Source organism: Raphanus sativus, unplaced genomic scaffold (genome assembly GCF_000801105.2).
Source record: "Raphanus sativus cultivar WK10039 unplaced genomic scaffold, ASM80110v3 Scaffold0156, whole genome shotgun sequence".
In the NCBI taxonomy this organism is placed as follows: domain Eukaryota; kingdom Viridiplantae; phylum Streptophyta; class Magnoliopsida; order Brassicales; family Brassicaceae; genus Raphanus; species Raphanus sativus.
In genome coordinates, this window is record NW_026615476.1 from 31,197 (window position 1) to 45,120 (window position 13,924).

A 13,924-nucleotide genomic window follows, 5' to 3' on the forward strand; every position below is an offset into this window, starting at 1 on the left:
AGGCAAAAGGAGTGATTTAGAGACGACCAAGGCCACAACGACCTCAGTGCAGCGGGTCCCGTCGGTCGCTCCGACCTCATGACCTGGAGCGGCCTCACCCCAGCGACTCCCACCACCCGCTGCGACTTCGCCAGCCTGAGCGGCTTCACCTCAGCGGCCCGTGCTGCTCGCTCGTCTTTTCCGGAGCGACCCGTCCCAGCGGCCCATCCTGGTCGCTGTGGATCATCAACTGGAGCGGCTTCACCTCAGCGGCCCGTGCTGCTCGCTCGTCTTTTCCGGAGCGACCCGTCCCAGCGGCCCATCCTGGTCGCTGTGGATCATCAACTGGAGCGGCCTCGGCGCAGCGAGGAGACCAGCTCGCTCGTCTCATCTGCAGCGGCCACCCGGAGCGACCCCGCCTGGTCGCTCCACACCCGCTCCATCTCGAAGTTAAACATTTCTCAGGGGCATTTTAGTCATTTGTATGCACGTTTTTCTGTTCTAAAACCTAAGTTTAAGTATTGTGTAAGCCACCAGAGGCTAATCTATCTTTTGTTATTTGGTAAACATCAAAAACTATTTGAGATTTCATCTTTTGGATCATTGATTCTCTTGTTCTTGTTTTATTTCTTGTTGATTTCTGTTATTTCATCTCTGTTTATGATCAATCTGAAACTCAATATGAGTTTAAGAATGATCATGAACCTTAGTGAGTAATCCACCATTGAATTCATGGGTTAGGAAGATTTAGGGTGATTAAGTTAGTTCTAGGATGTTTTAGTATAAATCAAACCTTATTCCTTGCCTAGGAGAGTATTCGTAATGTATCTGTTGAGTTGGCCTCTTAAAAGTTGATCTTTAGACATCTCCCACCCACAAGGTGTTCGATGATATGTCTGAGTCAACTCTCCTAAGCTCTTAACACACTTTACCAAAGACATTTGTTGTTAAGGGTGTTAAGATAGCCAATAGACTTGTTTGTTAATGATTGCTTTTATATTATTCAGCCAAAGACATTTGATGTCTGAAATATGTTAGCAAATGAGCATTCTTCTAGACATAGAGTTTGTTTAAGATTGTGTCTAAGCTTAAGGTTGATTAGTTTGATTGATTGTTGTCATCCTTAGTTCGAAGCTTGATCACCCAAGGTCTAAATTCCTATACCCATGAGTTCTCCTTTCTCATAAATGAAAGTTCATAGATTTACTGTTTTTATTGTTTAGTTATTGCATTTTAGGTTCTAGAAATCATCAAATCTTCGATTGCACTTAGATTAAGGAAGTACTTGCATTCTTGGTGCTTTAAATCCCTTGGAATTGGTTTGACATTTCACTCATATTACAACATTTGTTAGCACCAATTGCTTGGTTACAAATGTCATTCATACTAGGCCAGGAAACACACCGAACGAAAAATATGCCAAGTATGAGTAACGACACAAGAATGCAAGAACATTACAAAGAATCAAGCTTTACACACCTTTAATATCTCTAAATTTGTCAGATCGTTTGCCCTGTCTCTCGGTATACAGGTTCACGGAACAATATAAGCCTACAACGCCCTTTCAGTCGTCTTCATTCGAAGCGACAACAAAATGTTCCAGATCCAGCATCAACCCTAAACCTCAAGTCTAATGAACCCATTAGCTGAAAACAGCCACTAAACCTAAACATCTTCTTAAAATCATTACACAAGAACTCCTCATGTAATGTATAACAATAAAAACTGTAACACTGTAAATCTGTAATAGTCATTTAGAATGTCTTAAGACCATTTAAAAAAAAAAAAAAAAAAAAAAACAATGCTGTACAAGACCAGTTAAAGCAAAAAAAAAATCCTGTCGCAAAGGACACTGTATTCACTGTATTCACAAATCTTTAAAGCATGTCCTATATTTACTATGAAGAAGAATATGTCTCGTGCTCTTTCCTCAATCCCCAAGAAGCACCTGCAATCATAGGCAAGGGAAGAGTTAATCTCTCTCTCTTTAAATCTATCTCATTTACTTAAACAACATGTGATACCTTAAGCCACTGGAAACAAGCGGTGAGTGGCACTTGTCAGACTCTCGAAAGTCTCAAGACTCAAGAGTAATGGTGAGTGCGTCATAACCCACGTTAGCTTGTGCTGATAGATTCTGCATATGCCAAATAAACACACAAAAGTTAATAATTAAAAAAATCCTGAATATACAAAGGCAACAGTTAACCTTTGACAACCACGCTTTTGTTGACTTCTTGTAGTTACTCAATCCAAGATCATCATTTCAATCTATGAGTCAGTGATCATCACTTCAGTCCACGAGTCGCTGAAATGGTTGACGTACAGTTCCAAGTATTGATCGCAAGAGTCTCTCCGCCGCGTTAACTTTCGCTCAGCCTTTTCGGCAGTTCGATCGGTTTCCTCACAACCGGGGAGGCTCTTTCTCCTCTTTCACTTCCCTTTCATGTAACCTCTCTTTCATGTAGACTTTTCTTCTCTACAGCATATATCTTGATCACCCAAGATTAATTCTTGTTGAAGTCGCATCCCAAGTATAATCCAGTACATTTATATTCAAACTTCAAACTCAAAGATATAATAACTACATCATTTTATGTATTGATCAAGATCATCCACATACATACTAGATCTATGTTAAACTAAAAAAGATCAAAACTTCTACCTTTCAGATCATACATTTAAATCGTCGATCAATTCTTGTTCAAATTCCATCATTTCAAATATAAAAGAAATTACCTCTCAGTTCAAACTCCAAACCCATAGATATCATAGTTACATCATTTACATTTCTATGTATTGATCAACATCATCCACATGCAAAAGATATTTTTTTTCTTAACTCAAACAAGATCACGACATCTTCAATCCGTATTATACATTAGATCAGTATAAAAAACTGAATGGCCTCTATTTCTTTTCCATCAGCATCATTGTTGAATTATGAAAATTAATGAGAGTTTATGAGAATTATTTGAGAGATTTTGGTGAAGAACTAAGAGAGATATGTGAGAGAATCCAAGAGAGAGAGATAAGAATATTTGAGGAACATTTTTCCTTAGATTGATTTAGTGTATATGATAGTTACATAAATAGATCTAGAAGAATAAGACAATGAGAAGGAATAAACAAATTATATCTAGGAAACTAATATAAAATTCATGATGAAGTTGCCAAGGAAGAAGAGGACAAGAAAGTTTCTGCAGCAAGGAATAGATAGGGGATAGATAGTGACATCTCCCAACGGCTCTTTTTCTTAACCACACATGTGACTCTCATTTGAATTCAAGTTCATGATCTTATTGTCCATGATCTTTCTATCCATGATTTTCTATCCATGATCTCATGTCCATGATCTACTGTCCATCTTCATGTCTTTACTCTAGCTCTTTATTCTCTTCATGTTAATAATCACGACCAAAATCAACTTTTTAATCACATTGAATAAACATAATCATATATAGTCTATTTATCATTCTTATTTTCAGAAAATAACTAAAATTTGGTATATAAAATTAAAAATTTGTCGTCTTAATTTAATCATTAGGTGAAATCAGTAATTTACTATTCAACTCATGGAATATGACATGTAATAAATATATGCATATATATAGTCCAATTCATTTTTTTTTTGAACAGCATATATAGTCCAATTCATATATGTCGGTATTACCTTATTTTTCAATTGATCAATCTAACTTAACCAATGTAACCAATGTGAAGTCACCACAAAACAAAATGATCATGTGAAATAATCAAATTCAATCATTGTTTTCTTGGGCTGAATACAAAAATAACATAAGATGGTAATTCAAATTTCATAAGTCATCAACTTATGGTTATTTCATTTAGGTATAAGATTTAAAACTGGAACCAATTACCCAATCAAAACTAATCCAAAATGGACCATGTCAAATTGGTTTTGGATCAGCATATTTACCCAGCAGTTATTAATGTAAAGAATCATGGGTATTGATTCAGTATCCAATTATACTGAAACCTCTGTTTTAAAATGTGAGTATTAGATAAAATTTTTTGGGTTCTCAAGTTTCTAATCAGTTATTATATGATGAATCTGTAAATTTTGTTTTAAATAACAAAAAAAAAATCAATGGTGATGAATTTATTTGCAAAAATTCAAAAGGACTGCAAAACTAAGGTTTTAGTCATAGAGAGAAGTTTTTTGATTAAAAGAAAATTTGATCAAAAAAAAAATATTTGATCAAAAAAAAAAGTCATAGAGAGAAGTTTGTTCAAAAAGAGAAAGTCATGGAGATAGGTAAAACCATTTGATGTGAAAACTCGGCTGGGGAGAGCCAAAAGAAAATCTTCTTTACCAGTACGCAGCCATTTAAACAAAAAAAATATTAATATGTCAATAAACTTAATGGTGACCTAGAAAATGAGTGGAAATAGTGAATTCCTTATCATTCCTTATAATTTACATCATTTCAAAGGTATATTTGTTAACTATAATTGCTTAACAATTTTTTATATTTAAAAAATAATAGATTACAATTATTTATTGTTAAATTTGGAAAGGAACATAAGTAACATATTTATTTTTGTTTTATTCCTTTAAATTATTTTTCTTCTTATTCACTATAATAATTCATTAATGGTTACAAGTTAGAACTTAAACTATCACTAGATCTTCACCCGTGCGACCGCACATGTATTAATTTTCTGTTTTATTTATTATTTATTTATATTAAATGATGTATTTGTAATACTTGATCATTTTACATTGACTATGTTAGGGATGTGTATTTGGATACCCACTGATTTGATGAAAATCTATTTGGGTTTGAGATTCGCGAGTTTAAAGATTTCAGCAACATTCAAATATTTATAAATTTTAGTTTCAGTTTGATTCGGGTATTTGGGGGTTCGGTTTGGATACCGATAAATCGTTTGAATTATTTTAAAATTTTCAAAATTTATATATACTTTAAATTTCTCAAAATATATAATTTTGAGTAATGTAAGCCAAAATACCTAAATTAAAAATTAAAAAACAGGTTGAACTTCAATATTTGGATGGAGAATAAATATATATTTTAAATATTTTTAGTGTTTGATTATTGTTTATCTACTTTATATGTTTACTTTTGACTATTTTTTATATTTTCAAATAGTTTAGACAATTTTAAATTGACAAAAAAAGACAACTTTAAAATATCATTAATTGTTGAAGAATAAAAAACAAAATACATTAATCTAACTAAAAGGATAAACATTAAAATATGAAAGAAAAAAAACACATTAATCTAACTGAAAAAGACAATCATTAAAATAGGAAAGAAAAAAAAATACATTAATATAACTGAAAAAAACAAACATTAAAATAGGAAATTCAATTTAATTTTCAGTGGCATACAATTGTAAATAACACTGAAAAGTAAGGGGTAATCTATATGTGTACTTCTGTTTTAATAAGATAGATGATTTGTTGACAAAAAAAAAAGTATCATGATTTTATAAGTTTCCTGAACCAAACGAAAACACTTATGTATTTTAAACGGGTCCAACTTCTCTCTACTCGACAGTTTAGGTACCCCTATCGATTCTTATTCGAAACAGACACGGATGTGAATGACTAATTTCAAGAGAAGATAGAAGTATAATAGGAACGTCTTCCAGTGTGATGCATCGGTAACGACATAAGATTAAAACTACCCGTAGAAAGAGAATGTCTCTTAATTTCGCCTATACTTCATATCCAAGATCAAACAAGCATCAAATCATAATCTCTTCTTTTCTTCGTATATTCTCTTAAACGACTACGGCCACAAGTCCCTCGTCTTCAATCTCTGCATCCGTAAATGTCAAAGCTCGCTGAAGCTTTCTCGCGGAAAACACCTCGACTTCAGCCATGTATATTGCTACAACCGGACGATGATCTGAGAATTTATTTTCGGTACGCCGGTATTGAACCAGCCTCATTCCTTTGCCGTAAGATAGTATTCTGTCACACCAAGCTGGTGTTCTCCTCGTCGCCTTTCCATCGCTCCCGGTGTACTCATCCGAATGCGCTTGGTACTTATAGGTCGGTGCAAATTGTAGAGTTCCTTCTGACCATCCGTCAAACGCTCGACCTTTCTTGTATTCTTTTACCAGCTGCAATATAAATATTCATTCAGACGAAAGAAAAGAAAATAAATAAAGTTGAGCTTAACCTTTATAAAAGATCAACGGTTAAGTTTACCTGATCATATTCAAGTAACTTTGACCATTCTTTCTTGGATATAAGGTCTTTGGTTTTTTCATATGATAGATTAAGCCGATAGTTAAGATCTCCTAACCAGATTATACGTCTGCAAAGATGTGAAAACAAAATAAAGTTAGAAGGATATAAATAAAAACAATTTGTAGAAGAGAGTAAAAAAAAAAGACAGACTCGTGATCATAGATAAGCTTGGGAAGTCCAAGAGCTGAGACAGAGTGAAACACTGTTCTTTTATGTATTTCGTGAACATCAGCATTCCTCTTGATCTGATCAACTTCTCTCTCTCCTGCCGTTAAATGAGTGCATATGAAACAGAAGAACGTCTGGTATATCGACATACTCACAGACACAGCTCCCTGCATACCACATATCACTTATAAAAAACAAATTCAAACATTGTAACATGAAATATATAAATCTTTTTATACCTTGTTACCAATATAACCCATGATGCCAACTCCAACGGTAGAGACTCGTACGTTTTGAATGTGTTTCCGCATGCTTCGTTTAACCCAAATGGTTAAAAGAATCCCAACCATTTGTTTACTCACTAGCCTCACATAAGCCGGTCTTCGTTTCCTCTCCATCAGCGACGTGAGGTCCATGGACGCTAGAGCCAATACCTCGGGGGGAACACCACCAACGTTGCTTCCGGCTACATACTTAAACGAATTGTAAGCCTTAAAAGACTTTGTTGTTTGTAAGGACGCTGTTGTCTTCATGGACGGCTGTCTATCAAGGACGCAAGAAGGTCCTAACATGCTCAAAGGAGGCTCAGGCCAGCTTAAACCGATCCTTTCTTTCCCACTTAACATCCGGTTTAGCGTCTTCATACCGGTTTTAGCAGAATCCTCTTCGTTCTTCCTCTTGTCAAAGCTATCAACACGTAGACAGACTTGTCTGTCAAGCTTCTTAGGAGAAGAGAACTGTCTTTTAATCTCAACAACCGGCACACCGGAGTTAGGATCAACGAGAGTGTTGACTTCACCTACAACTCCACCGTCATGCTTTAGCTCCCCGAGGCTCTCTTCTTCTTCCTCGTTGATCGGGTGAATCTCAACGCCAGCGTCACTGTCACTCTCGTATTCTACTTCTTCCTCTATGACATCGTGTGTTTCATCAAAAGGTTTGAATATCCCTGGAGTCGGTGGATCACTGTAACTCTTAACCGTAGCGTTTTTTGGTCTGACTCTGTTCAGTGCTTCTCTGATGACTTCTTCCCATTTCGCAACCGGTCGGTTATCTTCGGCTCCAAGTATGTTTCCAGCGTTCAAAGGTACAACCTCTTGTAAACTTCAGACAAAACATAAAAACATGGCCAGAGTTAGTTTTGTCTATGTCGTTGAGGAAAAAGTCAAATATCATATATTTTGTTTTGTGTTTACCCAAGAACGTAGATATCAGCAGAATGATTAATGTCGATCCAGTCATCGATGTCAAGATCAGAAGTTGGTGATACTCCTCCTACATTCCACGTACCAACACATACTCTGTACACAAACAAGGTTTTGTTATTACAATTCCGACATGGTAGGTCTCCTTATCACCCAACAAACTTGAAAAAAAAAAAAAGAATAGATAATAATAGCATCCGAATCTATATAGTACTAACATATAATAAAAATTAATATATAAAAAATGGAAAGAAACGTCAAATGTTTTACCTTATTTCTTTGTTGTTAATATACTGTGCTCTCAATGTTTCTGAATTCCTTCTCCTTAACTTCAACGGAGCATCTGATTTCAGCAAAAAAAAAATAGCTTCAACATTCACAGGTTCTTATTTTTTCAGTTTAATTTTTATAACAGTGGAATTCTCCGATCTTAAGCCTATAATATCTCTGTGTTAAGTCAGTTTTTTTTTTTGTAAAACAGTGATTTTGTATATTTCCAAAATAAAAACACAATTATCTATATATCTAACCATGTTTAACCAACATAAAAAAATAAAATGGAGAATCAATGTTAAGTCAGTTTTTGAAATTTAAGAATAATCTTTTGTATTAAAGATTATTTGAATAAGGACCAGAAAACTGTCCCTAGACCACCAATACTAATTAGTCCGGTTTTATTTTTCAATAAGATTTTATTTAAAAAATTCTTAATAAGATTATATTTATTCCAGTAAAGGGATTGAACTGAAAACTCAGAAACCACAGCACTATGAATCTCATAAACAACCTACGCAATTGGGCATTACCATTGCTAGTAAACTCGGCGGCTGCTTCTGCTGCGGTGATAGGATCCTCCGAGATCTCACTAACCCACGATTGAGTCGATCCTCTTCTTCTTGTGCTCGATTCTTCACCATCTGTTAAACCGGTTTAAAAGGCTCAGATCACCGGAAATGAAGAACTGATGAATGATTATTCCGGAGACAGAGAGAGAGAAAAAACAAGAACCTTCGTCAGAGCTAGAGTCTTGGTTCTCCTCTATAACGTCCTCGTTTTCGGATTCGTCTTCAGTATCAGCACCATACTCAAGATCTCTAGCACTTATGTTCAACCACTTCCTCATAACCACTTTTGCCCATAATCTCTGTGTAAATCATCCAACAATTTTGTTCATAACCAACCATTTTGAAAGACATCGTAATCCGTAAGGACACAACAATAAATATTTTTTTTTTGTAACTTGGCTTAACACAACAAAAACCACAACAATAAATATTACCTGAGATTTCTGACGACGGAAGCTCTTTCTCATCATCCCGGCAGGTTCAGCAACTGAAGACATCAAAATTGTATTTTCACAAAAGTTTATATATTGTTTAATAAGAAAACAAAAGGAAAGTGCTGAAACTTTTGGAAATCTTTATTTTTTTCCTTTTCGTGTCAGACCATAAAATCCATAAGAGAGTTCTGGATAGAAGACGCGTGAGTCCGTCCTCGTTTTTCATATAATTTTATGCAATTTTCTTGAGTTTACATTTATGTAAGGTGAATAAAATTGATAATGACATAATAATAATTGTTTTTCCCTAAGTAAAGTTTATCACACGATATAAAAAAAAAAGGTAATTTATCACTAAAATCACTACTAGTGTTACGAGTCACCTACAGAAAAAGGCCCACAGTATATTAGACTACGATTACGATATAGTTACTTGAATTATTGTCTCTAGCTAATTTTTTTTTTTGTCATCAACAACACAGATTCATATTGTCTCTAACTAATTATATTGTTACTTTATTATGGCCATTGATGAATTTTGTGATGAATGTACTTTTTCGTCAAGCCCTTTTTTCAAAATAAAAATGTACTTTTCATTAACCAATTAAAAGTAAGTTTAAAAATATAAAATGAATTAAGTACTGTATAAATATTCACACGCGATACATATTGGACTTGGTGATACAGCTCCCATTGGAGTTACTTTTTAATCTGAATCCCATTTGAACTTTAACTTTAGGACCGTAACTCAACTGTTTCTAATAAAGTGGATTTAATAATCTATACCGCTATATGCTCACAAATCACAATATTGACGTGGTAAATCACGAAAAAACATAGTTTTATTTTTGGAATACCAGAAAAATAAAAAAGTGAAACGCAAAATACATGGCGCCGCCAAATTAGATGGGGCGAAAAGAAAAACAATTTATAGGAGATCGGATCTAGATTTCCGGTTAGAGTCCGGTTACGGCACGGTGTTCGGGACCCACGAAAGACACGGACCACAAAAGCAGCCTACACAGATTTCTGATCTGTTGGGTCTACCTACCTTTAACTAGAGTTAGTCTACGATCCAACCAGTGTGTTGCATCAACTTTTGTAGTAGATAAATAGGATATGAACGGTTTTTAATACTCGACATATTCTGAATAAATTTTGAAGCCATAAATTTGTTTTCCTAATAATTTTTAGAGATACAGTAGTAGGTCGGTCGGTCCATCCAAATTCGATACATTTAAACCATTTCTTTTTTATATATTTATTTCTAAATTAATATATCAAATTTCTAAATTTTGGTATATTCACTCATAACTTTATAGTGATATCTTTTTCTGAAAATTGTGATTTTTTTTTGATAACCAATTTTAGTGATATTTGAATCCACCAATATGTTGTTATCTTTTATTTTTTTTTAAATGAACTTGTTATTCAACTCATGGGTGACGTATTTGATAGCTGTATGACAAGTTCTTAAAATGTACAGTTTGGTATTGCTTGACCAATATTTTTAATGAAAATAATTAAAAGTTGGTACAATCGAATATTGAGGTATTTTTAAAAATTATTTATGTGTTATGAAATTAATTACAGTGTACTTTCAAAAATTATATCCAACATATCTAAGCTGCATGACAGCAAAATATATTGCAGACCAAAAAACATATACATTTTGTAGGAATACTTAAATTAGATCATAAGTGATATGCTATGATATTTTTGTCAACAGTACTAAAATCGTTACTCAATGTTTAAAAAGTTATACTGTTATATTTATATGGATAGTCAATATGTATTTAACTGAGTGAAAAAATAAACCAAGGAGGGTAAGTCGTCACCTTTTAGCATAGTATCCTGATTGTACCACCGTCAGCTGAGATGAAATGAAGTTAAAAGAGAAAATTTAGCGATTGGGATGATAAAGTATAGCTATAACTGGAAGCATAAAGTTGCGTGGATGTACTCTTCTATGCCTCTATATACCACCATAAAGTGGTTCGGATGACAAGTATAGCTATAATTTGTTGAAACCAGACTAGAACACACGTCCAAAAACATCACATGCTTAAATGTTGGAATTTTGGAGATATAAGGGTGCAAGCCACATGAAACTTCAGTATGGTTTAGAAATCATAGCCGATGATGAACTGAATGAAGTATGGAGCTTCATGTGACTTGTCTAGATTCTCAAAAGCAAGTAACATGAAACTCCATACTTCATTCAGCTCATCATCGGTGATGCTTTCTAGAACAAACAAAGTTGCTAGTGATACATACATATATATATTAATCTCCGGTGACATTATTAGGACTGTTATAGTGATTTTCTTATCTGATAGGTGTTTGCGGTCAAATATAAACAGAGTTAAAAGAGAGAAAATGGAAGAGCAGATCTAAAACATGTATTTGAGGAGGAAAACATGTTACGCTACTTTTTGAAATTTTCGAGATTTTGTTATGTTGTTTGTTCTATTATTTTACTTTCAATTACTATATGTAGAGTGCGATTGGATGTACTTGCTAGAGTAAACCTTGACTCTAATTTTAATTTTTTATTATCCTAAATTTAACTTTTTATTGCCAATAAGGTGAAAACAAAGTTGTCAGTCCATTTACTCTAAAAATGGAGAAAAGCTGATAAAAGTAGAATAATTGTTTCCTCTATTCTAAATATGTGAAAAGTTTTACTCCAATTTACTTTAATATATTTCTTCTCTTTTCTACCTTAATTATTTCTACCATTTTACTTTTTGAATAACCAATCACACTCTTAATCTGTTCTGGATTGCTCTTGTGTTTACTAGTTATACCCAAAAAATAGAAAGAGGATAGGAAAGTAATGAAAATAATACTACATTCTCAATTTCTGATAAAAAGCTAGAGTGAAAAAATGAGTGTTATATTTATTGAAGAGGAACTATAGTCTATAATATATAAGAAAGTAATATTTTATCTTACTGACTAATTTTCGCCGATGCTAAAATAGTTAAAATTTCAAATAATATTTTATTCTATATTGGCCAAACAATCACAACCGTAGTCTAACCAATTTATGTTAATCAATTGGTTCTTTATTTTCTCAAACCCGCAAACTAAACTGAAGTCAACGAAATAAACCAAAACTAGTTGACCAAAAAAGAAAACAAAACTAAAATGACTTTTTATTAGATGGATTTTTCCTCTCATAATATATTTCCTACATATATTATCTGCCCCATACTAATTTCAAAAGAACTGAAGCTTTATTAACTAGTTGAATAAACTGAATACCGCCAGAAATAAAATAAAATAAAATAAAATAAAACAAAATGAAATCGAATATTTTTACTTATTTTGTGTAATACCACGACATATTTGTCTTTTCAATCCGAGTGGGTGTGTACCACTTCAAACTCTGTTTTCGGTAAATTTGAACCCAGCCATGTTGAAAATGACATGAAAGATTAAAGATCCTACTCCAATCAGGTCTTAAATGGATGTATATATTTTTAAAGGCGTTTTAGCTCCATATCTGCTTAGGAAAAATGCTTGAAAGATATAAACTCCTCGTAATGGCATGAACAATTGAAAGGCTTCAGATTTGTTATAGCAATTCTCTCAAATATCACTTTTTAAATTTTTATCGCAAAATAACCCTGAAAAAATAAAATATCAAAATAGCCTTTTTATTTTAAATTTTTTAATATATTTTTATTTTTTGAAATTTGAAACTCCATCTCCAAAACATACCTCTTAACTCTAAACTCTAAATTTAGATTAGTTAACTTAAACGGTATACCGTATTTTGTTTTTGATAAAAACTTTTTTGTCATTTTTCCTTTTTGAAGATTATTATTGTAAAATAAACTAAAAAGAACCTAATAGAATTTCTCTTTGTTATATATTATAATGGATAAAGAAAAAGAAAAAGCACCTTAAGGAGTTGAATCACATAAAGCTAGCGAATCGCGGTGAAACAGAAATCTTATCTACCAAGTTATATTCTAGTTTTAGAGATTGTTTAGACAGCTAAACAGTCAAAAATGATTAGGAACAATTCCGTTGACATATACTCTCTCTATTTTATTTTATTTGTTGTTCTAGGTTTATGCACACAGATCGACAAAACATATGATTTTGTATGTTTCCAAAATAAAAATACAATTACCTACTAACCATATTTCAACCAATTGAAAAATAAAATAAAAAATCTTTTTAATAAATTTTGCATTGAAACTCTAAAACGATACTTATTTTGAAACAAAGTTTTTTCCCTACAACGACAATAAAATTAAGTTGAAACGGAGAGAGTATATACATATAATCAACTAAAAGTAAATTTATTAAATATTGATATTATTAAAGTAAAATATCAAGTTCAGAAACTTTTTGTACGAAGGAGCTTTAGGTATATCATTATTTGGACGATAATGGCCCCCAAGTAACAAAATAACCAGATTGGTAATGTTTATGGATAGGGAGAAGACAGTGTTCAGAAGAAAATGGATCTCAATTGAAACAATTCTTCTCATAAGATCATTCTAGTTAAATAAATTTCTGTCAGATTTAACCTATCCAAACGATAACACAGTTTGACAATTAAGTAAACAAAAGAGAAGTCTAAAATATAAAAGGATATATCAGATCAAAGTACCTGTGACTGTGAGGAGGTGACGCGCGACTTGAAGAAGAAGAAGAAGAAAATAGAAATGCGAAAGAGCAAAGGCAATTAACGCTTCTTTGGGTCTTTTCTAAGTGTGAATTTGAGCTTTTATGTCTGGGAAGGACGACACAAACTCTTAATTTCTTACCCAACCTTTTGGTTCTCCATTTATATCAGTGTTCGTTAATATCAACCATATAAAAACATTTTTTGTACTATATTATATACATTTCTTCCAGTTTATACCATTTTGCCACGTCTAATCCTCATAAGTTTAAACCAGCGCGGGAAATAAAAAAAATGTAAACCGGATGGAATCATAAGTTTATGTAATCACAGCTGGACTGGTACATTAGCACATGTCATTTGACTTCAAAACCAGAAAATTAAAGAGCAAACTT

The 13,924-nt window shown here is 33.0% G+C and overlaps 1 protein-coding gene and 1 long non-coding RNA gene across 2 annotated transcripts; both read right to left on the reverse strand.

Moving 5' to 3' along the window:
• Positions 1-1,451: 1,451 nt before the first annotated feature.
• LOC108817977 (uncharacterized) lies at positions 1,452-3,048 on the reverse strand. The gene is made up of 3 exons (XR_001944099.2): positions 2,189-3,048; positions 2,004-2,116; positions 1,452-1,927 (listed from the first exon to the last, which is right to left on the reverse strand). It is a non-coding gene; the product is annotated as an uncharacterized LOC108817977 (long non-coding RNA).
• Positions 3,049-5,582: 2,534 nt separating this feature from the next.
• On the reverse strand, positions 5,583-13,623 carry LOC108817976 (type IV inositol polyphosphate 5-phosphatase 3). The gene is made up of 11 exons (XM_018590815.2): positions 13,515-13,623; positions 10,720-10,754; positions 8,882-8,934; positions 8,611-8,746; positions 8,409-8,519; positions 7,873-7,945; positions 7,594-7,698; positions 6,637-7,501; positions 6,380-6,564; positions 6,188-6,296; positions 5,583-6,099 (listed from the first exon to the last, which is right to left on the reverse strand). Exons 2-11 carry the CDS (start codon positions 10,727-10,729, stop codon positions 5,755-5,757), a joined length of 1,992 nt encoding a protein of 663 aa, XP_018446317.1. The 5' UTR covers positions 10,730-10,754; positions 13,515-13,623; the 3' UTR covers positions 5,583-5,754.
• Between the last annotated feature and the right edge of the window lie 301 nt (positions 13,624-13,924).